Source organism: Squalius cephalus (genome assembly GCF_949319135.1).
Source record: "Squalius cephalus genome assembly, chromosome: 15".
In the NCBI taxonomy this organism is placed as follows: domain Eukaryota; kingdom Metazoa; phylum Chordata; class Actinopteri; order Cypriniformes; family Leuciscidae; genus Squalius; species Squalius cephalus.
Window position 1 is genome coordinate 23433523 of NC_137136.1, and position 26470 is coordinate 23459992.

Here is a 26470-nt window from a genome sequence, read left to right on the forward strand (position 1 = left end):
TCAAGTTGTTTCTCTTATGTACTGTATTTTTAATTTTCTATTTAAGTTTAAGCACTGTTTTGTATCATGGTACACAAAGATTATGTGAAGCACTTTCGTAATTTGTAACATACCATATTTGTCACAATTGCACAGACCAAAAATGAATTAGCTGTATGTATGGAAATGGAGTAAATTTTTTTTTTTTTTTTTTGAAGGGTGTGGCTTGAAAGTATAAGAGATAATATGTTTGATTGCACCGCATGGGGAAACTCTGGTTTGACTCATGTACAGCACATGGATTTATCATCAGCCACTGTTTGTATTGTAGACTTTAATGTTTTGTGTTCCTTTAGTGTTTTAGAAACGCGTAGTAGAAACTATGGTAAATTATTTATTTACACACTGTAGTATTGTTGTCATGACTGAGACATGTCTTTTTTCTGTCTTCCCATTCATTCTTAAACAACCACACAAGCACCCTGACCTAAAGCATGTTGCCGGACAGGTTTTTTTCTTTTTGTAATTAGTTTGCCAGTGGTGTGCCTTTGAAAGTGAGCCTGCTTGTTTTGAGGTTTTAGGGAGTAATGGAGAACATTAGGATGTATTAATGCTTATGTTAAGTTATAGGCCCAGGTGGAATCTATATTTCCACATATTCTATGCAGATGTTTTGGAGAAAATCTATGTTAATTCTATATTTGAATATAGTAAAATGTGTTAAATGGAGCTGAGACACTTGCCAAGTTTTCATCCAAGGATTTCTTGGTGAAAAAAGTATAGATTTTTTCCGATATAGCTGATGGAAATGCTATTATTGGTAAAAATTTTGTGAGCCGTGTTGGGGAAAGTTACTTTTTAAAGTATGCATTACAATATTGCATTACTCCCTAAAAAGTAACTAATTGCGTTTCTTAGTTACTTTTTATGGAAAGTAATGCGTTACATTACTTTTGCGTTACGTTTTCTCACCTGGGCTTGTTTGTTTCTTAACAAAAAACAAACAAAACAAAAGTACAAAATTACAAAATGTAATATTCTGAATAAGCATTTCTGTTTTTATTCATTTTGAGGAATATTGAATCTGTTTTTGTGCAAATGAGATGAGTAAATACTTGCTTACATTTACTCTAGAACTACAATAACCATCATATTCACACAGAGCGCACACAACGCATCAGTTCATTCACGGAGAAAAAAAAGTAACGCGTAAAAAATTAATTATTTTTAAAATAAGCAATGCAAATAAGATATTTTGTTCAAAATTTTAAAGTAATCCATTACTTTACTAGTTACTTGAAAAATGGTATTCCACGTTACTTGTAATGCGTTACCCCCCAACACTGTTTGTGTCAATTCTTCAAATGTTGTGGAAAAAAACGTTTGGAAAGACTTTTTGTTGAGAAAAGGCAAATAAAAGTGGTGTTATTTGACAGAATTACTTCGAACTTCATGCACAGTGAAATTATATAACAAAATGTAAATTTAACAAAAATTGTAATCAGTATTTTTATGGTTCCATGAACTTTACGTTGCCCATTACAGTTGTATGAGCCAAGGCATTTCGGGGAAGCTTTTCTCTCAGGGATTAAAAGTAGTTCAAAGAATGAAAACTGAAAACGATCAAAACGTAAAAATGGAACACACTCAGTTTTAGTTATTCCAGAGTGAAAACGTTGTTTTAAAAAGCTGGAAACCAGTTAATAACAACAAACTGTGAATGTTGATACAACATTTGAAAAATGACTGATACTGACCTTTATAACTAAAATTAGATATTGAATCAATGTCTCTGCATATGCAACAATACGGTTTTTTTTTTTCTTCTTATGTGACAGTTTTTTATGCACACCATTTTATTGGTAAAAGGACAAAATGTATGATTTTTTTCCCAAAATGTATAATAAAAAAAAAAAAAAAAAAGCATTTTCAGGATAAAATAACAGTACAAGAAGTGGATGAAAACTTGGCCACTGTTATAGCTAGCTACATGTATAATCAACTTATGCAAAATATTGATTAAATTAACATGCAAGGTGTGGGAGTTGTGTAGAACTTTATGAATTATGGATATTCCAATTAAAATCTGTGGATATTTTTTTGCTGAGTTCTGTGGATGCAGATTCTGTCACTTCACCCAAATATGACAATTCTTTCATCATTTACTCGCTGTTCCAAATCTCTATATTTCTTTCTCCTTTGAAAAGAAAAAGTTCTCTTGTCTTTTTTGTCCAAATGCTGGAAGTCAGTTGGACCCCATTGACTTTCAAAATATCTTCTTTTGTGCATTGAAGAAAGAAATGCACATATGTTTTCTATGATATTTCTATATACCAAGACTGCATTTATTTGATCAAAACATATATAGTAAAAACAATACTATTGTGAAATAATACTAATGTTACAGTGTCACAGTTGGAAAAATTCAAACCGTTTAATATTTTTGTGGAATTTTTTTAAATAGAAATATTTTTTAACACTGTAAATGTTTTTAATATTACTTTTGATCAATTGAATGCATCTTTGTTGAATAAAAGTATTAATATCTTTTCTTTCAAAAAATGATATGCAATTAAATATATTAATACATCACAGAAAGGTTTTTTTTTTTAAGCATAGAAGATTTATGGTTAAATTTAGTCAGACAATTCATATTCATATAGAGGCAGAAGATAAAATGGCCTCTGTCTCTCCAGTACTGCAGATGATAGTTTGACTGAAATATACATGCACTGGATTGAACCCTGTTCAAGTTAAACTTAGGGATATGTACACTTGTTACTAAGAAAATCTTAGATATGTAGCCTTGGGCTCTGTTTCAATAAACAATTGTTGCTTAATTGACCCACTTATGCTTATTTGCTATTGTAATCTATTTTTCTTGTTCCTGTTTCTCTGTATGTAAGCTTGCCTTTTTATCATTAATCTTCATGATCACAAAATTCTATTAATATGCCTGTGTGTTGTGTGTGACAGTGCTTGTCTGGTCACTCCAGTTTAACACCTCTGCCATAACTGGACCATCACTTGCACTTCGACCTCATTGTTTTCTAAATACTTGTACTCTAAAAACCATTACCCTGTCTAATTATCAGATGCTTTCATTACTCCATTCAGTATTGCCTGAGTTCACCATGGCATCCAGTGGCTCATGCTCTATTTTTAATTCATTTTCTAAATGCAGTTTAAGTTATCGGTCCGTCAGTGTACAGGCCTCTGTGCTGTTCCTTTGATACCATTCACATTACTGAATGTGCTTCATGGACAAGAATAAACAAACATGTTTTCTTCACTTGTCTCATTTCTATTTGTATTCCAACATTTCTTTTAATTGCATGCAGGGCTTTAAAAGGTAAGAATTTTTATAACATCTGAATTGTAATAATTGTTAGGTAATGACAGTATTACCTATTAATAATAACAAGAACAACATGTTAATTTATATTATTATTAATATGAATAATTATGATTATGATCATCGTCATTATTATCCTTTAACGACGTATTTATTGATTGTAATAAAATATTAATATGAATATTCTTATTAATATTATGAATATTATTATGAGGTCTGATAATAAAAAAATCAATAATAGTAATAATCAAATGCTAAACGGTAACTATGTCAGCTGTACAGACGAAAATGGTTTATTTGTGCTCAAATTAAATATAATCTCGAATTTTGTTCCGTTTTTGACCTAATTGTCAGGCGCGGCCATCCAGACCTCGCTCTTCAGATTCCTCGGCATTAATGCGGAATCTGGGGCGTCCAGCTTCAGGGATCATTCCCTCGGCAGACAGTCAGACACACTGCGCTGCTGTCAACAAAGAGCGCGCAAATCTCTACCCCTCCGCGCGACAGTCCTGCAGCGGCACCTGCTGCTCTCGCGCCATTGGCCACCAGCCACGTCAATCAGGACAAGCCTCACCCAATCCTCTCGATTCATTGGTTCTCCAGTGCTGTCATTCTTATCATCGCGCGTATGATTGGCCGTCGAGCTAGAATCCGCCAGTACAAAGGCGTGGCCGCTCTGTCCTATTCACAAGGCGGGTTTAAAGGGATAGTAAGAGCTTTAATTAGCTTCTATTTTCTGGAGGGCGGGACTACGCGTGTATATCCTAAACGCCATTGGTCAATAGTGAGGAAGCGTCGGCGTTTTGGTGAAGTCCTCCGTTTGCCATCACTTCTCTTTACTGTCTATTTTATTCTCAGTGTGATTGAGTTTGCGGCTTCACGCGAGCGCTGTAATGTGAAAAGCCGCATTTGCCCTATTAGCCCTCTCACACTGAAAAAGAAAAACACGAGAGCACGTTTCTTTTCTCTTCACAGCTCTAGCCATACCCCGAGAGTGGATTAACACATTTAAGGTAAGACACGCGTTGTCTCTTGTATTATGTCCGTATCTCCTTATTCTGCGCCGTGCGCGTGATCATGTTTCAGTGGGTTATAGGGCCTCGAAATAAAGCCGAAAATGACACCGGAGAGGGACAGTCCCCCCCCAAGAGTGTGTATAGAAGATCTGGCAAGACCCCGGCATCAAAATGCATTATAGAAAACAGTCACATCGCTGGCACATTAACAGCATTTGCGGTATCAAAACGTTTTATACATTATGTATTAAGTGTTTTCCAATAGCACGCTCTCTGGGATACAAGTAAATGCATATATTTAATAATTCAGAGACATACAGTAACATTAATGTCTCATCTTCATATGCAGATACAGTAATCACCGTTAAAGGGTGTTTCCCTGAGCCATCTTAAGAAAGTATGAACGGTCCATGCCTTTCTGTGCTGCATTAACCCATCAGAGCTGCTCTATTTATTTGTCACATATAGCCTAATAATGCCCGAGGTGTGGTTTCTTCTTGTTTTAGGTCTTATATTATGAGAATAAATAAGCTTTGCAAGACATACATCACAGACACGATCCCAGCCCGGCTACCGGCGCGATGTCTCAAAACCTAGGGCACTTACTACCTAGACAGCATTATAAGGCAGCATGACTCAGTCAGACTGGAACGCGCTTATAATACCCCAAAAACGCCGTATCGTAATTATGTTTCCATGAGAACCGGACGTCACTAGCGGTATCGTAATAATATAATAAAGAATAGACCGCGTGTTTGATGCTTTTTGCCGCGTCAGATGATGAGGATCCGTCAAGGAGAACCACACACACACACACACATGATCATGTTGATGCCCTTTGTTTAGTCTCATCTGATCATGTATATAATTATCTCACTAGTCAGAAATGAAAGATCAACATTAAACTACCCTAATTACTTTGTGTATTAGAGAGAGAGAGAAAGATAGAGAGGACAGTCATGCATCTGTCACAGCCAAATTTATATATGAACTGCAGGCAACAGTCACAGCTCTGAAATTCATACTGACTTCATTCATTGTTTGTACAATGGAGTAGTCTTTATTTTATTTATTAATTTGAAATGAGTTGTTCCTTATATTTTGCAATTCTTTTTATTGATATTACTGTCATATTGTTTATTTTATTCTATTATTTAGAATGTTTTTTTTTTCTTTGATGTGTCGGCAATATTTCACATGAAATACGTTTAAAAGAGAAAATTGAAAGCGGATGAGAACGAGACATACCGAATGAAAGAGATACACCCTCATTCCTGTCATATTTGTCATGCACATGCACACACACTCGGACAGGTTCACCTCTTGTGAGTAAGACATGATCTCATAGTCACTGTGAGAGGGATGGTGTTGATGGGTAAGGTGTGTGTAACCCAGATCCCTTGACTTTCCAGTGTAGTGAACACACACTCACATCATGCTTGAACCATTGAAGAATACATTAATCTGACCATCGACCATTAATCTGAATATTGAGAGGCATGTGTTGGTAATGGCCCTGCATCTTACACATTATGCAGTGTGATCATTTGGAAATATCTTCAAAGTGCAACTGGTGCAACTGTCATGTGGCAGCAGATGCTGCCAACACACTTAAAGGAAAACACACCCAAGTGATTGACATGCGTAGGCTAAACCTACCAGCGTTACGATCATTCTGTGCTATGTGGAAAAAAAAACTCTGAAGCCCTCTGGGGAATTTCGAGGACTGGGATTAAGAGCAGATGACTAAAAAACAATAGTTTGGCTAGTTCATACACATTCCCTATGTGTTGCACAACCTCAGTCAGAAAACTTGGATGACTTTAATTGGTTTAACAAGTTTCGTAATGAAAAGTCCTGAAACCCAGTTGGGTGAGGCCACTACTGCGTCTGGTCAAGCAGGACCTGGATTGCCCACAGGCTCTTCTTCAGTGCTAGGATGTCAGAACAAAGTGCTCTAATTGATCTCAATATGGATTTATACTGTGTATAACAATGCTCTTTTAATCAGCGAACCTGTTTCTCTGAGCGATACTGAATATCAGAATGAGGATTTTTTTTTTCCACCCAAAAATAAAAATTCTCTTATTCACTCGTTCTCATGTTGTTCCAAACCTGACTGATTTACAAGACGTTTATGCATATTTTAATGCATCTGTCTCTGCCATAGTATACAATAGGCTGATGTGCACACATACAGTATATTACATTATGTATTTTAAGATTACTTTTAATACTTTATTGATTAAATTAATATTGCCTCGTTGTTATTATTTATGTAGTTTAAGTCATTTTAAAGGCTATTGGGTAACACTTTATTACTTGTTACATGTAGTAATTACATTAAGGTGTCCTTGTTACAGTGTAATTATACATTTCAGTATTGAGTTATATAATTAACTACATACTTGTGTTAGGAATAGGGGTTGGTTTGGTTTAGGGTTAGTTGCATGTAATTATGCGTAATTGACTGGTATTACCACAGTAAGTACATGTAGCATATGTAACAAAGACTGTAAACTAAAGTGGCAACAGAAACACTAACCCTAAACCAAACTCTGATCTTGAATTAATATTACTTAGTATTAATTGTATAATTACACCTTACAATAAAGTGTATCTGTTTATTGTTTAATGGGTCTATTTTTTTATTTGGCTACTTACTACAAAACATATCTGATTACTTGATTAATCATCATAAAAATAGTTATTACCAAAATAATTGACAGTGACACACCATATTTTAATGTTAGCAAACATGAATGACATTTGAGAGCTATTTATTTTGGTCTGTTTCTTACACAAACGTACCATATGGATTATGAATGTAATATAGTGCACAAATCAAATAGACCACTTTAATAGGGACTTTTTTTGTGTGTCATTTTTGGAGCTCGATCCCCATTCACATTCAATAAAGTGCAACGATGGGATTCTGTGTAACATCTCCTATTTGTGTTTCATGTAAAAAATGTCATGCAGGATTGAAACATGAGGTTGAGTAAATGGATGAACTAGCCTATATCTTTAAACTGGGCAGGTTTAGTGTTCATGTAGTCCCCCACTATAATGCACTAGAATGCAATGAAGTAGTCGGGCTTATTTGCCGGTATGTATCATGGATTAGAATATACGGTACAGCCTGAATGGCCTGTTTTTCTCTGGACGTTTATATGTGTAGACCTCATTTCCACTCTTGGCTTTCTGGCCTGGTTGTCACTTCACCGATCCATCAAATTCAGAACATGCACATTGTCCCCCTATCCATCTCAGACACACACACACACACACACACAGGAACACCCCTGCATCAAACACACAGATAGAAAGACAAAACTTGTATGTAGATGTAGTGTGTCATTTTTATTTCCATGCTAAAATACTTTATCCTATCCCAGTTTAACGTGCAATATTATTATAAGTAAGCCATTTATAGGTTGATATGATTTCCCTCATAAGTCTAAACACGGTGCTGGTATGAAAACGCTGCTCTGCTTTAAGCGATTTCTGAGAAACATTGTTGAACACTGTTGATATTTGAATTCAACCCAAACAAACACACCCCTCCCTTTATTGCTCCGCCCCCAAAATGCATGAACACGCAATGCAAGAGTAGGTGTCTCTTTATCATAGCTAAAGCGGAGCAAAATAATGCTTGCAAAATAAAGATGACGAACGAACGACAAGGAAGAACAAAAAATTTAAATAACAGTACATGAGATGAGTATATACAAGCAAGAGTTGTTTGTTAGTAACCACTAGTAGCACAGCAGCTCCAGATAAACAGTGACAATCAAAACTGTCCTGTTACTAGAGCTAACATTAACAACAGCATAAACCAATGTTACTCGCATATGGAGCAGAAGCAACGCAACCTCTGCGTCCGTTTTCAGATCTTCCCACTTCGGTCTCGGCTCTGGAAAGCTTTTCTAATATTAACACGGGTCCTTGCCTGATCATAACCCTTCTTTTTCCAGTGATATTCATCGGACATTTTCTCTTTTGCAATGTCTCTCAGCCATCTCTCTTTCTACAGTCTTTCTTCAAATCTCCCTCTCACTCATTCTCTCTCTCTCTCCTCCCCCATCATGATTAGACACGCCCCCTACTGCTGATTGGCTACAAGTGTGTTGCGCTCGGACCGATCCACTTTCTACAGCGTTTCTCAGAAATGGCTTACTGCATGCCAAAGAGTGAAAGGTTTAGCTGGTTGGAAGAGTCTGTTAGCACATGTTGTAAGATGTTGCAACTAGACCATTTGGCTCCAAAGTAAGATTTAAAAAAGGAAAGAAATTAGTCATAATAAAACGGAATTGTGATTGTCTTTTCTTCCCTATCGTATGAGTGAGGCTAATGAGAAATGGCTAATGAGAAAGATCTTTTGAACTTTCTATTCATCAAAGAATCCTGAAAAAGAATGTAATACGGTTTCCACAAAAATATTAATTAAGCAGCAAAACTGTTTTTAACATAATAATAAAACATTTTCTTGATCATCAAATCAGCATATTATGATGATTTTTTAAGGATCATGTGACTGAACACTGGAGTAATGATGCTGAAAATTCAGATTTGCTAACACAAGAATAAATAGCTTTTTACAATATTTAAAAGTATAATTAAAGTAAAAAAATTGTAATGATAATTTCACAATTTTACTGTTTCTTACTGTATTTTTGATCATATACATGTGGGCTTGGTGAGCATAAGATACTTTTTTCAAAAACATAAAAAAATCTTGCCAACCGCCAACTTTTCAAATCACTGTCATAAGCAAAATCTAAATATCTGGTGTGGCCAGTAGCTGTTTTTAGTAAGATAGTAGTGCATCTCAACCTCATGGATGGCACCAGATTTGTCAGTTCTTGCTGTGAGATGTCTCGCCACTCTTCCTCCATGCCATGGCACTTGCAAGTTCTCAAACAGGTCTTGGGTCACACCTTATGGTTACACGTGGTTTGGCTCTGCAAGGACGATCAGCTGTAGCAAAGCTTAGGTGTCTTTCATTACGGACACTGCAGTTTATTGCTCTGGCCACATCTGCGGTTCTCATGCCTCTTGCATGTATCCTGAAAAACAGACATTTTGTTCGTTCACGTTTATTACAGTTATTATAGTGGTGCAGAAATGCAGTAACAAGATCAAAAATACACATATGTACATGTGGTTGTATATTTTCTTAATCATATTTGCACAGGCAATGCAAAGTCACACACACATTTTCTCATCTGCATACTGTTGCTGAAGCTCTTGATCAGGGTGTCCTTCAGTATAACTGCAGTATTAAATGTCACAATACTGTAATCATCTCCATATTTCTCTCTCAACACTCTCTGTCTGTTGGTTTGCCTCCCCTCGTCCCTCTCTGTCGCCCTATCCTGTGATTGATGGACTGGCTGATTGCCTCAGTGGCATAATAATGATAAGGGTTATAATTCGATTATGGTAATGATCGGTCTCTGCTGTGTTTCCTCCATGAAGAGTTACAACTCTCTCTCTTTGTTTCTCCTACGCAGTGCTACAACCATGTCCAGGCCAGCCGGGGGCAGTGTTAATGATGTCACCTGCTTCCTGTCCACGGGGGCGGGGCCTGGGTCACCAAGCGCAAAGTTCTCCGCCTCCAGCCAAGCTGATTGGGCGGCTAAGAGACTCGTATGGGTGCCTTCAGAGAAACATGGGTTTGAGGTAAGGCTGATACAAAAAGTTTTGGTTTTTGATAGCCGGTGCTGATATTTTAGAAGGTATTGTGGCCGACGTAAAGGCGATATATATATATATATATATATATATATATATATATATATATATATATATATATATATATATATATATATATATATATAATCTATTTAATTTAAAGATAGTAAATAATACATGCTGCTATAAAATGTATATTTATTTAACAATATATTATATAAAAACTAAATTGGAAAACATTTGGAAAAACATATTTAAATAATTTGAACTGGGTGAAAATCAGTTAATGCAAATTTTACATACACAGTGAATATGACAATAATAATAATAAATAAAGACAGAAATTTTAAATAAACTAAATGGTATACAAAAAAGTATTATAGTTTTTGCCTTTCGATTAGGCCTACTAATACTAATCAAACGCTAATCTTTTTTCAAATGCTGTTTAATTTATTTAACATTTCAGATCTAATAAATTATTAGACATAATTGTCATACAAAGACTGTAAGCTCAGCACTGTCAAAATAAAAGTCCCAGTGCTGTCAATATACAAGTCCCGCTTCCGACACTTACTGGCCGAACAGAAAAAATGCAATGATTTATTGGTCCAACATTAAGAACAGTGATCACACAGAATGTGTTTTTCCATTTCACTGCACTACTTTTCCATTGTTTTTCAATGTAATCACATGCTAGATGGACGTCTATAACCCTCATGTCAAGCATTACATGTCATTTCAAAAATGTGAATCTCAAGTTAACTCTTTCCCTGCTAGCGTTTTTTTTTTAAAGTTGCCAGCCAATGCCAGCATTTGGATCATTTTCACAAAATATTTTATTCTAGCTTCATTCATTCCTTTTCATTTGAATGTGGGTAAGTTTTATAAAAAAAAGCAACATTCTGAACAAAAAGCTGAGAAACTACGTCCGGGTCGTTTTCAAAACAATGATCAAAACATAGAGTAGATTGCGTCCTTCAACTATGGGGTTAGAATTGTTTCATTATTCCAAATAAATAGATTGAGATTAACAAATAAATGTAAATAGTTACACAAAAATTAATAAAATTCACAAATAAATAAAATGAGATTTGCATATAACAACTATTTACAAATGTGTTTTATGTCACAAACACAACTCTGCATTTTGTGAATTGCTTCCTGAGCATTTGTAGCCTGACTACGTCAGACTTCGTACTTCCGCTCAATTTCATTTCGCTTCTGTACTCAGTCTGAGACAGCTTCAGAGCTTTCTGTTTGCCACCGGTCTGGAAACAGCCGGGCCAATCAACGAACAGAGGGCGGGCTGAGAGCCGTGACGTACACGCTGATTGTACCGTGGATGCGTAGATTTACTTCACATAATCTGCAAAAGTCGTTCACAGCCATGTTCACTCCGGTATTTCGCTCGATGGTTTTGTTTTCGCATCATACATGTGTTTACAGTTAAAGTTAAATGCGGCTGAGCATGCGCATAACACACGCCATAACCAAACGTTATGTGATTGGCTTACGGGTAACCAATGATTTTAAACTTCAGACAAGCGCCCCCTAGCAAGAGAGAAAACACTTCTCTGTTATGCCATTCCAGACTCTGTCTACGAACCAAAGTGAAGTAGCAGAGTCTGGTATTACCAGGCTAGAGCATTTGTACATCCCCGCACACATTTATGGATTTTGAAAAATCCACAAATAAATGGACTCCACCAACCGGTGGACTCTAAGCCAATCAGATAACAGCCATTTGAGCTGACCAATCATAGCATGCTCTCGCTCCAACCAATCAGGATTTGCTTTACAATCAGTCTTGCCCTGAATTAACTTTGCTCATTCATCTGCATTGGCTCAAATAAGAAGTATAAGGCCCATGAAATGGTACAGTAAAAGATGTTTAAATTTTAGATTTCGTTAGACCATTAGACTGTGTGTCAAGCCAAGCCACAGTATTATATTTTATGAGCCTTCGAAAATGTGAGAAAGACAGAGCTTTACATCTCTGTTATGGGAACTACACGTTATGGAAGTGTCATGTTATTCAAGATAGAACAAGCATCAATAAATAGCTGACTAATGAATAACTGGATTCAACCTCGTGATAGACATGTGAGTTTGTTTAATAGGTGTAATTAAGTGTAAAAACCGCCAATAGCGCTTCCCACTTCTTCAGTCAAGCAGTTTTAATGACGGATATGAGCAGCTCCATGTTTTACGCTCTATAGATCATTATAAATAGTATTTTAAACATTACATAAATGTGTTACAATTCCATTTGTTTGTAGAGAAGATATAGGTGGGTTCTTTTTACATGTTTGACAGGTTGTTGCATTCCAAAGAGATCATATTGATCATATTGATCATGGATTTAAAAGTGAAATGCTCAGAAGCGATATGCATATTTATGTATTGTTTAAAACACTTGATCACACAAATAACATTTAATATGAATCAGGCTTAATAGTTTTTAAATTGTAAAAGTTACTTACATCATCCAAAATAAATGCAGATTTTTCAGCATTGCAAGATTTTTATTTGCATAATCCACTCCATACCCCATAAAGGGTACTATTTGCTTTTGACACACATGGCCCTATCTTACACCCGGCGCAATGCAGCTCCAAGCGCGACGCAAGTGTTTTTTGCTAGTTTCAGTCCGACGCAGTTATCATTTTCACATCCTGCGCCACGTTGTTTAAATAGCAAATGCATTTGCGCCCATTTGTGCGCCCATGGGCGTGCTGGTCTGAAAACCAGGTGTGTTCTGGCGCATTGTTGGCGTGTTGCTATTTTGAGGCAACAGAAATAGACGCGCGTTGTGGACCCGCCTATAGGCGCACATTACTAACGCGCTCTTTAAATAACAAAAAATATATATTTTTTGTTATTTAAAGAGCGCGTTAGTAATGTGCGCTTATAGGCGGGTCCACAACGCGCGTACATTCTGCTTATTAAACACACAGGGACACACAGCAGCACACAAACATGCCAAATATTAAAATGAAAAGGATTACAATGTAAAAGATTATTATTGTGTACCTCGCGCACGAGCAGTTCCGTTTGCGCTCTGGAGATGCATTCGGTCTTTCCACTATCAAATTCCGTCATGTAAATAGCGAATCTGCCATGGCGCGTGCGCAACTGGCTTTTAAAGGGAATGGGAGATGAGACTCTGATTGGTTTAGCATACGTAAATCCCAAAACACACCCATTACATTACACCCTTTTAGACCATGCGCCTGGCGCGCCGACCATTTTTCCCGTCGTTAAACTAGCAAAAGTGGATTCGGACACACCCTAAGTGAACTTATGCCTTGCGCTTTAGACCATGCGCTTAGATCATTAAAATAGGGCCCACAGTGTTATTGATCATGATGCTTGGGATCTGTGAGTAATCATAATTTGTATCTAATCCTGAGTTTATCCTGATTCACTGATCCTGATGGAAATATAAAGAAGCCTTAAACTCCAATAATCTTCTGGAAACGGGGTTACCACACAAGCAGCTCAATTTGAAAACTTCTTGACACTCAGGAACACACAGGGAAAAAGTAGGAGAAATCGCAAACCACTACGAGAACTCTAAAGAACGGAGTATAAATACAGTACAAGGCGAACATAATGGCAGACAGGTGCAGATAATATGTAACCATAGGAACAAACGAGGACATAATCAGAAACGAAGGAAACCAAAACTAAACAGAGCAGGGATACAGGAACTAAGGGAAACAAAACAGAATATCAAAATAAGAGTCCAAAATCGTGACACCTGTGTGTGAACAGCAAAAACATGTTCTGTATGAACCGGCCCTAAGACTGTTCTTTTCAATACAGTGACAGCATACAAGTGGTCCATATGCCTCATAAGCTATTTTCATAAGTATGATTATGATTGATATGATTCATATGATTGATTTCTGTGTGAAACAAACCCAAATTTATGTCGTTATTGACTAAAAAATCTACCCCTCCACTGTAGCTTTCAAATATCATTCCCACTTATGATACAAGCTTGCCACCTTGTGTCTCTTGTGAACATAGAACCAGTTTTAATATTTCCTATAATTCCAAGGTAACCAGAGCTTTTAGCTGGTTGCCCAAGGTTCTTGTGGAGCTGTTGTATTACAAGCCATGACAGAAGGCTCTAATCTGCCGCTCAACTTTTGACCTTGTTTATGTTGGTCTCCTTCTAGTTAAAGTTTCAGATCTAAAAAGCTACTTCAGAAAGTCCTATGCAGCCCACCTACCGAACACGTGGCTTTAGTGCTTTGATATGACACTCTATAAATAACTCAATACACTTGTTGAACCAAGGGTTGCTCAATGCTTAACGTCACCGCAATGCAAAATGAGGCCTCGTCATGAAGTGTCCCATGTTGAGAATGTGACTGACTGCCAGAGAGAACAGAGAGAGAGAGATCTCAGCACTTCCTGTTGGAGGCCATGAAGGCGGCACTCTATAATCTCACTCTCTATGTCTCAGTATATCTATTTCTGTTTCTGGACCCCTGACACACTCCCCCTCAGACTGTCTGTCTCCATCAAACATGAATGTATTCTCTGTTTCCAACAAAGTGAGTATGCTTGTGTGAGAGACTCAGTGGTCTGTAAGAGAATATTAAGTATCATTATCAATCTCTGAAACACAGAAACTGTGTGTGTTTATCTCACAATGTTGTTTGAATAAACCCACTAAAGTCCCACTGTGCTTTGGTAACATTTCTGGTAGGGTGCATCTCCTGAAACCATCATCATTCATTTAAAAAGACCTTACAATATTTTGAGCTGCAAATGATAACTTCACACATATTTGAAATTGTCCTATGACATCCTATGACATGAAATTAATTAAAATTAATTGATCTCATGGATGTGGCTGTTGTGGTTTCTGCTCATAGTGGCACCAGCTGACTGCAGTAAATGTGGCACATTCAAATGATTGTCCGCCTTGCACAGTTGTCCTAAAGCCTCCGGGGGCTTGGGCCCGTCATCGCTGCTTGCAGCTATATTTTTATTTATTGTTTTACATTACAGTACTAAGACATTAATGTGCATAATTGTCATGAAAACAGTGTCACAATTATTTTGGAGTGAAAAAAAAAAAAAAAAAATTGTCTACATAATATCAGAGCCAACATTGGACATTTGACTTTACAGTGATTATGATTTTAATATTAATATTAGGACATTGACCCATTGGCTGCAAATGTGGAGTTGGTAGCGCATGTTTGATGAAAGACATTTTACATAGAGCGCAATCATTTAATCTCTCATCATCCTTTCTTTTTCTGCCTGTGTTTCCTTTGGTCAGTCTGCAAGTGTGCGTGAGGAGCGGGGAGACGAGGTGGAGGTGGAGCTTACTGAAACTGGGAAGAAAATGACGCTTTCGAGGGAGGAGCTGCAGCGGATGAACCCTCCCCGATTCAGCAAAGTCGAAGATATGGCAGACCTCACATGCCTCAATGAGGCCTCTGTCTTACACAATCTACGAGAGAGATACTATTCAGGACTCATATATGTGAGTGTTTCCCTTTAGCCAGAGTTGTTTCCCACATGTTTTTAGCAATCATTTAGTCCTGACGCATGCCCACGACTGTGCCCTGCCATCACATGAGTGTGTGGGTTTTCTCTGAGTAAGTGAGAAGGATAGTGTTACACACACAGATATGCACGTGTGTGTTTGTTCATCAAAGGCTCACGGTTTAAATTTCTGCCCAGGTTTCATGTAGAACGCAGCCAAGAAAGTACAAACACACATGAACAGACACACTTATACAAACACAAGATCAAGGAGTATTTATATATAAGGAGTATCACTTTTACTTACATAAAAGTTAGTAAATACTTTGTGTGTGTTTGTGTTGTGTGTATATATACAAACGCACACACATATACACAAACGTTTATGTTAGATGCGATTAATCGATTTGACTGCACAAGTAAAATGTAATTATATATATTAATATTTGGTTACATTTTTTCACTTTAATGTCAACCAGAATTTTGACTAAAATAAATGTAGAGTAAAATTCACTCAAATGAATATGGTACATTTATTATTTTTATATTATAGTAACATAACACAGAAAACAAAACGGAAAACAATACAGTTTTCCACCAAAATAAAAGCTCAGTGGTTTAACATTTGAAAAATAGGAAATTAAGACACAAATATTAGTTTTAGTTATACTAATTTAATAATTAGTTATAAAATATTAGTTCTTTATTTTATAGTGAAATAGTCTAGAAATATTTTTTATTTTGTTTAATATTTTTATTATAATAATAGTAATGTCACATTGATTTATAATCACAGAAGTTTTGCCCAAATTGTGCAGCCCTACAAACAAGCACAGCGAACCTAGAGCTCTTTAGAAAAATCGTTGCTCTAATCTTGCAAACTTTGTAAAATCCAGTGATAAGTTCTTCCTTAAAATTGCTTATTGTGCTTGGTTTTACAATGTTTCAACATCTGCTTTGAACTGATAAAAACCTGAGCACTCTGGCTTCAGGAAGCCATTCAGATCTAAGCTTCTGATTTTAAGTGGCTGCTAGTTTTGTGTGCAGTATCCATCAGGCAGTCAGTGAAGAGAATGTGGGCGGTCTGAGGTTGTTCAGTCTCTGCCAAGAATAGTTTCTACATACAAAATCATTATTCCTAACTGTCTTAATTATTGTGTTTGTGTGCCACAGACATACTCCGGCCTGTTTTGTGTTGCCATCAACCCCTATAAGAACCTGCCCATCTATACAGAATCCATCATAGAGATGTATCGTGGGAAGAAACGGCATGAGATGCCTCCACATATCTACGCCATATCGGAGGCGGCTTACAGGAGCATGCTGCAAGGTACCATGGCAACCAACTATCCTGCTGTAGGCCTGCTTCAGTTCATGTGAATTTATTCATACACCTCTGCGTCAAAATATTTAGAAAGTAGAAAACCAGATTCATGTTGCTACATGAAGTTTCAGATCTTTCACACACTTAGTAACAGTGTGAAACCCCAGGCATGACTGAGACACTGAGATTTGGCACTTTCACCCTGGATCCTGCTCTTCAGGGTGTGTCCGTGGTTAATAAACTGGCTCAACCGGTGCGTGTGTTTTCTGGGAAAAAGTGCCATGCCGATTATGTCACGGGTCTTTCCTCAGTCTGTTACCAGTTGTATGGCGCAATTGAAGAATCAGAATAGGGTATTTCAGCGAAACGTGTAAAAATATAAAGTGAATGGTGCAAGGTTCTGCAGTAGGTTAACGTACAACAGGCGATGAATCCACTTTACTGAAACCACGTGTCTACACCAGACGCGAGCGGTGTGAAACGACTAAAGCAAATACAACCCATTATAATCAGTGATGCTGTCTACACTGGATGCAGCGCGAAGCGACAAATTCCAACAGTAAACTGATGCCCCATTCTATTCTATTTCTAGAAACAGAAACAACAGAAGCCTATTGTCACGATCGCAGTGAATAAGGTCCACAGAAGAAGTTCAGATGAAGATGAATTCAAACATAAACAATTTAATCAAACAAACTCAGATAATCCACAGGTAACGTGTGATACACAAACAATAACCAACAATCAAAGCAGAGAAACGAGGATCTTATTAAATACACCCTGATAACGAACTAAAAGACTAACAGGTGTGATGATCAGATGAATTGCCAATAACTAATGATGACGGGAAACATGAACAAAGACAACAGGAAATAATGAGAAGCAAACTAAAAGTCCATGATAATGAAACTAAATGAGCAAATGACTGAATATCTCCGACACCTATATTTGAAATATTTGTTCAATGGCATCATTTTATGAAAGAAGGCCAGTAACACCAATACTGCTACTGACGTCTTTTTTCTTCTCAATTTTAGCCATTAATTATAGGCATTCAGCATTACAGTATAATTGAAAACTATCAATTTGAAAAATGTACATTTCTAAAATGTAACAACTTAAACTTTAAAAAAAGTAAACTTTAAGTAAACTTTAAAAAATCGTTACATAAACCCATTGTAATGAATGTCACATTTACCTGTGCGCTTCAATATATCAGGACTCAATTTTTTTCTATTGGCCCAGTCCAGACTGGTTTAGATTTTTACTTGCCCTGTAAAAATGCTCAAAACTTTATTGTTTTTGTTGTTTTTGACCCATGTAACCTTGTAAAAAAAAAAATTGACAGGCAGAATATAAATAAAAATTGAATAAAGTTATCAAACACTTCACAGTCTTCACTGCATAAATTATAAATGAAATATAGATTAATCCTTATTAGAGCTACAAAAGTTATTCAGTCAGTGATTTTCTCTTTTTCTTTTGTTCTTTGATTATCCTTAATGACAGACAGCAGGTTTATTAGGTTTGTGTCTGTTCAGGCGCTGTCTGAAGCGGCTTTCTGTGTGCATGAGTGTGTTCTCTTTTGTGTCTTATTGTGCTTAGATGGTTTAAAAGCATTTGCATGAATAACAGTGGGATCTCAAAAAATTGTTTTTTTTTGTTAGTTTTTTTTTTTCTTTATTTTCTTTTATTATATTTTATTAATCATTTTATTTTTATTTGACAATAACAACACTGTCGAATGTAAAATCTGTGTCCTGGATCAAAACTGGCTCAGATCCACCAATCTAGATGCTCTCAATATTGATATAATTTTATAATTGTATCATTTAAAGTTACTTTCAGTGTCTTTGGGTGTCACCCCCTACTTTTGAGTCATAATAATTAAATGATTATTCTCTAAGCATTTTTATTACATTTAAGTTTTCTCTTAAATACCAAAAGTTAAATTTTCAGAAATTTGACACAATTCAAATTCATTTTTAAATCAAGAGCAATTATTGTAAATGTTCACTGGTCATTCTAATGTCCCTATTCATGTGTTTTGTTTTTTCTCCTACAGACAGAGAAGATCAGGCCATTCTGTGCACGTGAGTTTCCACTGGCTGTGGCCACTGCATATTTCTACAAATATGTGGAATTACAGCAGGAAGTTTAGAAAAATCAGTGAACATTTAATTGAGCATTTAATATGGAGAAGTTAAGATGGTTTGCAGCATGAGGAGAGACGTAAGACTGAGCTGCAGGTATTTGACTTGAATGCCTTAGTAGGCGCAGCAGAAGCCTAAAGGGCACAAAAAGACACGATCTTACCCTGTTTAGTCCCTAAGGCCTGTTATAATGTAGAATGTTTTTCTACAGATCCGTATTTTCTTACCATTTACTGGCGCAGCCAAGAAAGTACAAACACACATGAACAGACACACTTATACAAACACAAGATCAAGGAGTAAATAAAAGGAGTATCACTTTTACTAACATAAAAGTTAGTAAATACTTTGTGTGTGTGTGTTTGTGTTGTGTGTATATATACAAACGCACACACATATACACAAACGTTTATGTTAGATGCGATTAATCGATTTGACTGCACAAGTAAAATGTAATTATATATATTAATATTTGGTTACATTTTTTCACTTTAATGTCAACCAGAATTTTGACTAAAATAAATGTAGAGTAAAATTCACTCAAATTAATATGGTACATTTATTATTATTTTTATATTATAGTAACATAACACAGAAAACAAAACGGAAAACAATACAGTTTTCCACCAAAATAAAAGCTCAGTGGTTTAACATTTGAAAAATTGTAAATTAAGACACAAATATTAGTTTTAGTTATACTAATTTAATAATTAGTTATAAAATATTAGTTCTTTATTTTGTAGTGAAATAGTCTAGAAATATTTTTTATTTTGTTTAATATTTTTATTATAATAATAGTAATGTCACATTGATTTATAATCACAGAAGTTTTGCCCAAATTGTGCAGCGCTACAAACAAGCACAGCGAACCTAGAGCTCTTTAGAAAAATCGTTGCTCTAATCTTGCAAACTTTGTAAAATCCAGTGATAAGTTCTTCCTTAAAATTGCTTATTGTGCTTGGTTTTACAATGTTTCAACATCTGCTTTGAACTGATAAAAACCTGAGCACTCTGGCTTCAGGAAGCCATTCAGATCTAAGCTTCTGATTTTAAGTGGCTGCTAGTTTTGTGTGCAGTATCCATCAGGCAGTCAGTGAAGAGAAGCCTAAAGGGCACAAAAAGACACGATCTTACCCTGTTTAGTCCCTAAGGCCTGTTATAATGTAGAATGTTTTTCTACAGATCCGTATTTTCTTACCATTTACTGGCACATGTTTCTAATTTTGTTCCAAATTTGTTTCCAACTAAGTCATTTAAGTCATCTGCCAGTATTTGTTTGAATAACTCTGAAAATAGTCTGCCCCTATTTTACAGAAGAAGGTGGTTTATTTGTTCTGTTTATGTATGTGTGTGTGTGTTCAGTGGGGAATCTGGTGCAGGAAAGACGGAGAACACAAAAAAAGTGATTCAGTATTTGGCACATGTGGCGTCCTCACACAAGTCTGGCACTCTGGGACGGCCCAAAGACATCGCCCTACAGGTGAGGACGGGGGACTGGCGGAAGACTTTAGGGAGAGAAAAAGCTCTTTCTGCATTCTGCTTTTCTAAAACAAGTCAGCACATGCTTACCTTTCTATTTTATTTATTTATTTATTTATTTTTGCTGTTGTCTGTAGTTCTCTAATAACTGTTCTGTTACATGGCTCAACAATAAGGATAAATAATACAAAATGCAGTAATAATACAATAATGATAATAATTAAAAAAAATTCCGAGGATCCGGTTGGGATAGTACTTATAGTATAGTATAGATAGTACCCATATTTTCACTGGAACCACAAATAAAAATGATTATAATTATTTTAAGTGAATTTATTGCTTTATTAAATCTGCCAAAATTATATTTAATTAAATATTAAGTTTGATTTTTTTTAGGGATGCACAAATATGATTACAATTCTGGCCTATTACGATAAGCTGATGCCAGTAAACAGTAAATGGTAGATTTAAAAATTCTATACTAGTTTGTCAAAAACAATGTGAAAAAATAAATAAAAAATCAAATCAATTGTTTTAAATATTAAAAGTGAATTGTAATAATTATACGAATTATATATTACATTGCATATCCCCAATATTGATAAATTTTTTCACTCTTTCACACTTCCCATGGGCCATCCTTATAGTTGCGTCTTGAATTATAAAGCTGTAAATGTTGGTGTATCTGTGCGCTATGTACATACAAACCCCAAAAAATCCTTTCATTTGCATTTCCTTTTCTCTAATATTTCAATTTCCGCTCTTCTTGGTTGCCCTCCTCTCCCTGTCTCCTCTCTTTCCTGGGTCCTGCTGTTTCTTTCTGCTGTTGGTTTCTTTCCTCTTTGTCCTGCTGAAGATGGATGGCACACGCTCTCTGGGTCGTGGCAGTAGTGCTGTGAACAGGGTGAGTGGGGGCTTTTCTCTTCATGACTGGCACATCCGGCCGACAAGGAGAAGTTCAAACTACAGCAGTTCTAATTCACATCCTGCCACTTTAACCTCATAATGTGTGATATCATATGTCTTATTAATGTCTTTGGATTTATTTATGTTTGTTTTTTTACCATGTTTTTGCTCATCAACATGTTCTATTTTTTGTCCCCTGTGTGTTCTGTGCACTTGTTCAACCACCCCATCTCTCTTTTTTTGTGGACTAACAGACAATGCAGTATGTGAGTATTGTTGTGTTCTAATGCTTCCACTATGGGCCTGTAGGGGGCACTCTACACATATTAAAGCTTTGCAATGGTGTTTTTTTTGTTGTTGTTTTTTGACCTATATAGACCATACTAGTCTATATAGGTGAGAGCGAAACCTCATAGCTTAGACAGAGGTTCTCTAGCCTGTACATGGAATTTTATTTTTCCGGCTTAAGGCTTTTGCTGAGCTGCAAATTTATGAGTTTGCCATTTCAGCTGCCTATGTGTGTGATTCTTCTGAGCTAGCTTTAATTTGAGGACAAATTTCAAATTTGAGGAAAGATGTAATGGAAATTGTTTCCAGACATTTATTTGTACAAAATTTACATATTTTCTTATTTATTCATTAATCAAATGCTAAACTTAAAAATGGAATATTTAAGTTAAATTTTTTTATTGAAAACTGCTATGAAAAATGTCTCTATACTTAATTTTTATTTTATTTCTATAATTAAAACAGAACCTATTAATGGTTGTAAATAGCTTTTAAAATATCTAAAATTATATTAATTGTTCACACAAAAAAAAGTACGCACAAATTGATTTTTTTGTGTGTGTGTGTACAATAAACAGTGATTTTAGAAACTGACATTTGACTAGATTTGAGAACTAGTTTGTCCTTACAATACATCTGCACTCCTTTAGAAGGCGTGTTTCCTGTCTGTGGTAAGTCTCAATTTAGTAAAATGAATGCGTATGTGTTTTTGCAAAAGAGTGTGATTGTTTGGCTGCGTCATATGCTGATGCTGGGCTGATGATGGGCTTTTAGCTGTAATGTAGGTAATATTCCTGCAATGACATGCTGTTCTTTCTGTCCCGTGACTAGGGGGAGCTGGAGAGACAATTGCTGCAAGCGAACCCCATCCTCGAGGCCTTCGGCAATGCCAAAACGGTCAAAAACGACAACTCTTCCAGATTTGTAAGCCCTGAAATGCCACATCTAATCATATTCACAGAGAGTTATATCTTGATCAAATGCTTTGTTCTGGTCTGACATGTATTTTTTTTATTTGTTTTAGGGCAAATTCATCAGGATCAATTTTGATGTTGCTGGATATATTGTTGGTGCTAATATTGAGACCTGTATCCTTCAAACATCCACTACAAATCACTTTTACACCAGTTGATAATTAATGACGCAGTGAAAAACTATCGCTGAAAAGGCATGGACAGGGTTATTTTTGCGGCTAAACTTATTGCAAATGCATTTGTTGGAGTTTCCCTTGCAGACACAACATTTATGGGAGGAGAGTGTTTAAATTAATCATGCAAGGTGATTTACTAAGGTTAGCTCTTGTCAATTTACTGGTATTTGCACCATTATTTACAGCCCAAAAAAGCAAGTCTTAAACCAGACGTGAATTTGCTCTGCTCTTGGTAAATTGCATTGGTCATTATGGAAATGATCCGGCTGCGTCTGTGTTCTTTAATTTGTGTGTCGTCGGTAGATCACGCGCTGAACTTTTCCACTCCCATCTGTGCTTTTTTGGAATTGCGCTCATGCTAATTTGCCCTGTTTAGTAAATCTGGCCTGTAATGTACAGCAAACAAAGTGTGTATCGGTGCATTTTTCATTAACCTGCATGTGTATCAGATCTGCTGGAGAAGTCTCGAGCCATCAGGCAGGCTAAAGAGGAGCGAACCTTCCACATCTTCTACCAGCTCCTCTCTGGAGCTTCTGAGGCCATGAGAAGTCAGTAGACCACACAAACACTGAAAACACACTGCTTCACAATTTTATTCTCTCTAATGGAAACATAATCATTGTGTTTATCTATTCACACCCTTTCTGTAGAGGAGCTTCTGCTGGGCAGCGCGGATCAGTACCGCTTCATCTGCGGGGGGTCACTTCCGGTTCCGGGTCAGAGTGATTCAGAAAACTTCACTCAGACAATGGATTCAGTGACCATCATGGGCTTCACCCCAGAAGAATCCACATGTAAGGGAGAAAAGGGTCTCAAATAGATCTAGAAGGAAAGATTTCACAAAACATGTACTTGAATTAAACGTAAAAAAAAGATTTTCTATCCTGCTGTCCATCCTAATCTCTCACTCTCTCTCTTTTCAGCTATGTTAAAGGTGATCTCTGCAGTGCTGCAGTTTGGGAACATCTCGTTTCACAAAGAGAAGAACACAGATCAGGCCTCAATGCCGGATGACACCGCGGCGCAGAAGCTCTGCCACCTGCTGGGCATCAGTGTACTGGAGTTCAGCCGAGCCATTCTCAATCCCCGCATCAAAGTGGGCCGCGAGTACGTCCAGAAGGCCCAGACCAAGCAGCAGGTGTGTTCATGTAGTGCTTTACAAATACTACAAATGTACATTACAGACTGACTCTGAGAAGGGAACTCGCGTGTCTACTAACAGTTGAGTTCATTTTACCCTAAAAAGATTGACAGTGACCTCATTTAAATATTCACACTGCAGTGTTATTTCAGCTTTTTTAATGCATGGTTAAACAAGGGTGTCTAAGCAATAAATCATACTTTTGTCTGAATTATTAGTGAACAGTTTCGCATATCAAACCATTTTCAAAGTCGCAGCTCCGCATAAAGTGCTTTATAGATTTTACTATGATGATTTATTAGAAAAATTGATGTCTTATCAAAATGGACACTTCCATTCAAATATAAACTTTTTAAAAAGAAATTAATATTTTTCAGCAAAGGTGCATTAAATAGATAAAAAGTGATAGTAAATACATTTATAATGTTACAAAAAAATTATATTTAAAATAAATGCTGTTCTTTCTATTCATCGAAGAATCCTTAAAAAAATTAAGCAGCACAACTGTTTTCAACATTGATAATAATAAGAAATGTTTCTTGAGCACCAAATCAGCATATTAGAATGATTTCTGAAGGATCATGTGACACTGAAGACTGGAGTAATGATGCTGAAAATTCAGCTTTGACATCACAGGAATACATTACATTTTAATGTAAATATCAGTTATTTTAAATTGTAATAATATTTCACAATATTACTGTTTTTACTTACATTTTTTTTTTCAAATTAATGCAGTCTTGGTGAGAATAAATAATTTCAAAAATATTAAAACATTTTACTGAGCACAAACTTTTGAATGGTAGTGTAATTGCGATACCTTCTCCACATATGAAATTTTTTTTTTTTTTTTTTTTTTACAATTCCAAAGGTATAAAGTCCCTACCTTATTTTTCTCTTCCCTGTTCCACTCTGAAACACTCCAGATTGCTCAGGGAAAATGGGTTGGAAGCAATGGGTCTCATTCACTAAACATGCATACGCTCAAATTTGCGTGAAATCTTTTTTCACTAACAGATCATGATTCTCCAAATCAAAAAAAAAAATATATATATAGGAACAATTGAAACCACACGTACAGTACGCAAAAAGCACTTTCCCTGGGTGGCCTTATAATCGTTTTAAGAAGTTATAGGCTATTTCATCATTACACAACTATATTATATTGGGCCCTATTTTAATGATCTAAGCGCATGGTCTAAAGCACAAGTTCACTTAGGGCGTGTCCGAATCCACTTTTGCTAGTTTAACGACGGGAAAAATGGTCTGCGTGCCAAGCGCATGGTCATAAAGGGGTTGTCCCTATTCTCATAATGAGTAATGGGTGTGTTTTGGGATTTACGTGAACCTGAATTTTTATTCTTTCCGTTTTGGTGGGTGTGTTCAGGCTGATTTTGCGATAGAGGCTTTGGCGAAGGCCACATATGAGCGTCTGTTCCGCTGGCTGGTGCACCGGATCAACAGAGCCCTGGACCGCAGGCAGCGCCAGGGAGCCTCGTTCATCGGGATCCTGGACATCGCTGGATTTGAGATCTTCCAGGTGAGCCAGATCCAAACAACACTAGTGGCACTTAGCAGAATTACAAAAATAAAGCATATTTTCAAACAACTTTGCAAACACCCTTAGACTCATTATGCCCTTTCGTGCGTCGAGCCTCCCCCAACTCAAACATAACACAAAAATAGCTCTCACGGGTGCGTGTGAAGCCACATCACTACAGGTAAAAGTAGACATATTAGGAATCCATTCAGCTGTGTTGCTATGTGTCATGAGTAAACAATTGAGTAGAACTAATGAGTTCATGACCTGTTTAATCTTTGAAGATATAAACGCATTGAATTTTGGCTTGCACTTCTGTAACGGAAGCTGAATGTCATTGTAACGCGTCAGCCATGATCTCACACCAGCTAAACACCCTCTGGCTCCGCCTGCTACAGTAGCCACGCCCCAAACACACGCTATTGGTCAAGCTGGAAAGAGATTGACAGATCTGAACGAACCGCTCTTAATGTTTTGATGGTGCCTGAAAGATGCTCAATGTTTACACTTTTTGGGAGATAAACCCATGAATGACATACTAATAGTAGTCAATGGACAATAAACTGGGTTAAAATAATGAATTTTAACATAAAAACCCTACAAACTTCACCTTAAATGTCTGTTAATTATTGTCTGTAATTATTCAACTGATGAAATATTATTCTCTCTGTCTCTTTCTCAATAGCTGAACTCATTCGAGCAGTTATGCATCAACTACACTAATGAGAAACTGCAGCAGCTGTTTAATCACACCATGTTCGTACTGGAGCAAGAGGAGTATCAGCGAGAGGGCATCGAGTGGAACTTCATCGACTTCGGTCTGGATCTTCAGCCCTGTATCGACCTCATTGAGAGACCGGTCAGTGTGTGTGTAGATCTTAATTCACATAATAGAGAATGTATGACTGTTTGCTGTCATACAACCTGA

General features: G+C 36.5%; 1 protein-coding gene across 3 annotated transcripts in view; it reads left to right on the forward strand.

The window, feature by feature from the left end:
- Nucleotides 1–4175: 4175 nt before the first annotated feature.
- The window catches only part of myh14 (myosin, heavy chain 14, non-muscle), a 42376-nt gene continuing 20081 nt past the window's right edge, over nt 4176–26470 (forward strand). For 2 of the 3 annotated variants that reach the window (XM_079894808.1, XM_079894809.1), the window contains exons 1-14: nt 4176–4347; nt 9867–10035; nt 15353–15559; nt 16735–16891; nt 18951–18978; nt 20401–20518; nt 21374–21421; nt 22543–22635; nt 22736–22799; nt 23311–23409; nt 23512–23655; nt 23785–23999; nt 25390–25542; nt 26228–26401. In XM_079894808.1, coding sequence (XP_079750934.1) covers nt 9877–10035; nt 15353–15559; nt 16735–16891; nt 18951–18978; nt 20401–20518; nt 21374–21421; nt 22543–22635; nt 22736–22799; nt 23311–23409; nt 23512–23655; nt 23785–23999; nt 25390–25542; nt 26228–26401 — 1659 coding nt within the window. In that variant the 5' untranslated portion in view covers nt 4176–4347; nt 9867–9876. The remainder of the gene's footprint in view (nt 4348–9866; nt 10036–15352; nt 15560–16734; nt 16892–18950; nt 18979–20400; nt 20519–21373; nt 21422–22542; nt 22636–22735; nt 22800–23310; nt 23410–23511; nt 23656–23784; nt 24000–25389; nt 25543–26227; nt 26402–26470) is intronic. The other variant, XM_079894810.1, reaches the window with a different exon arrangement.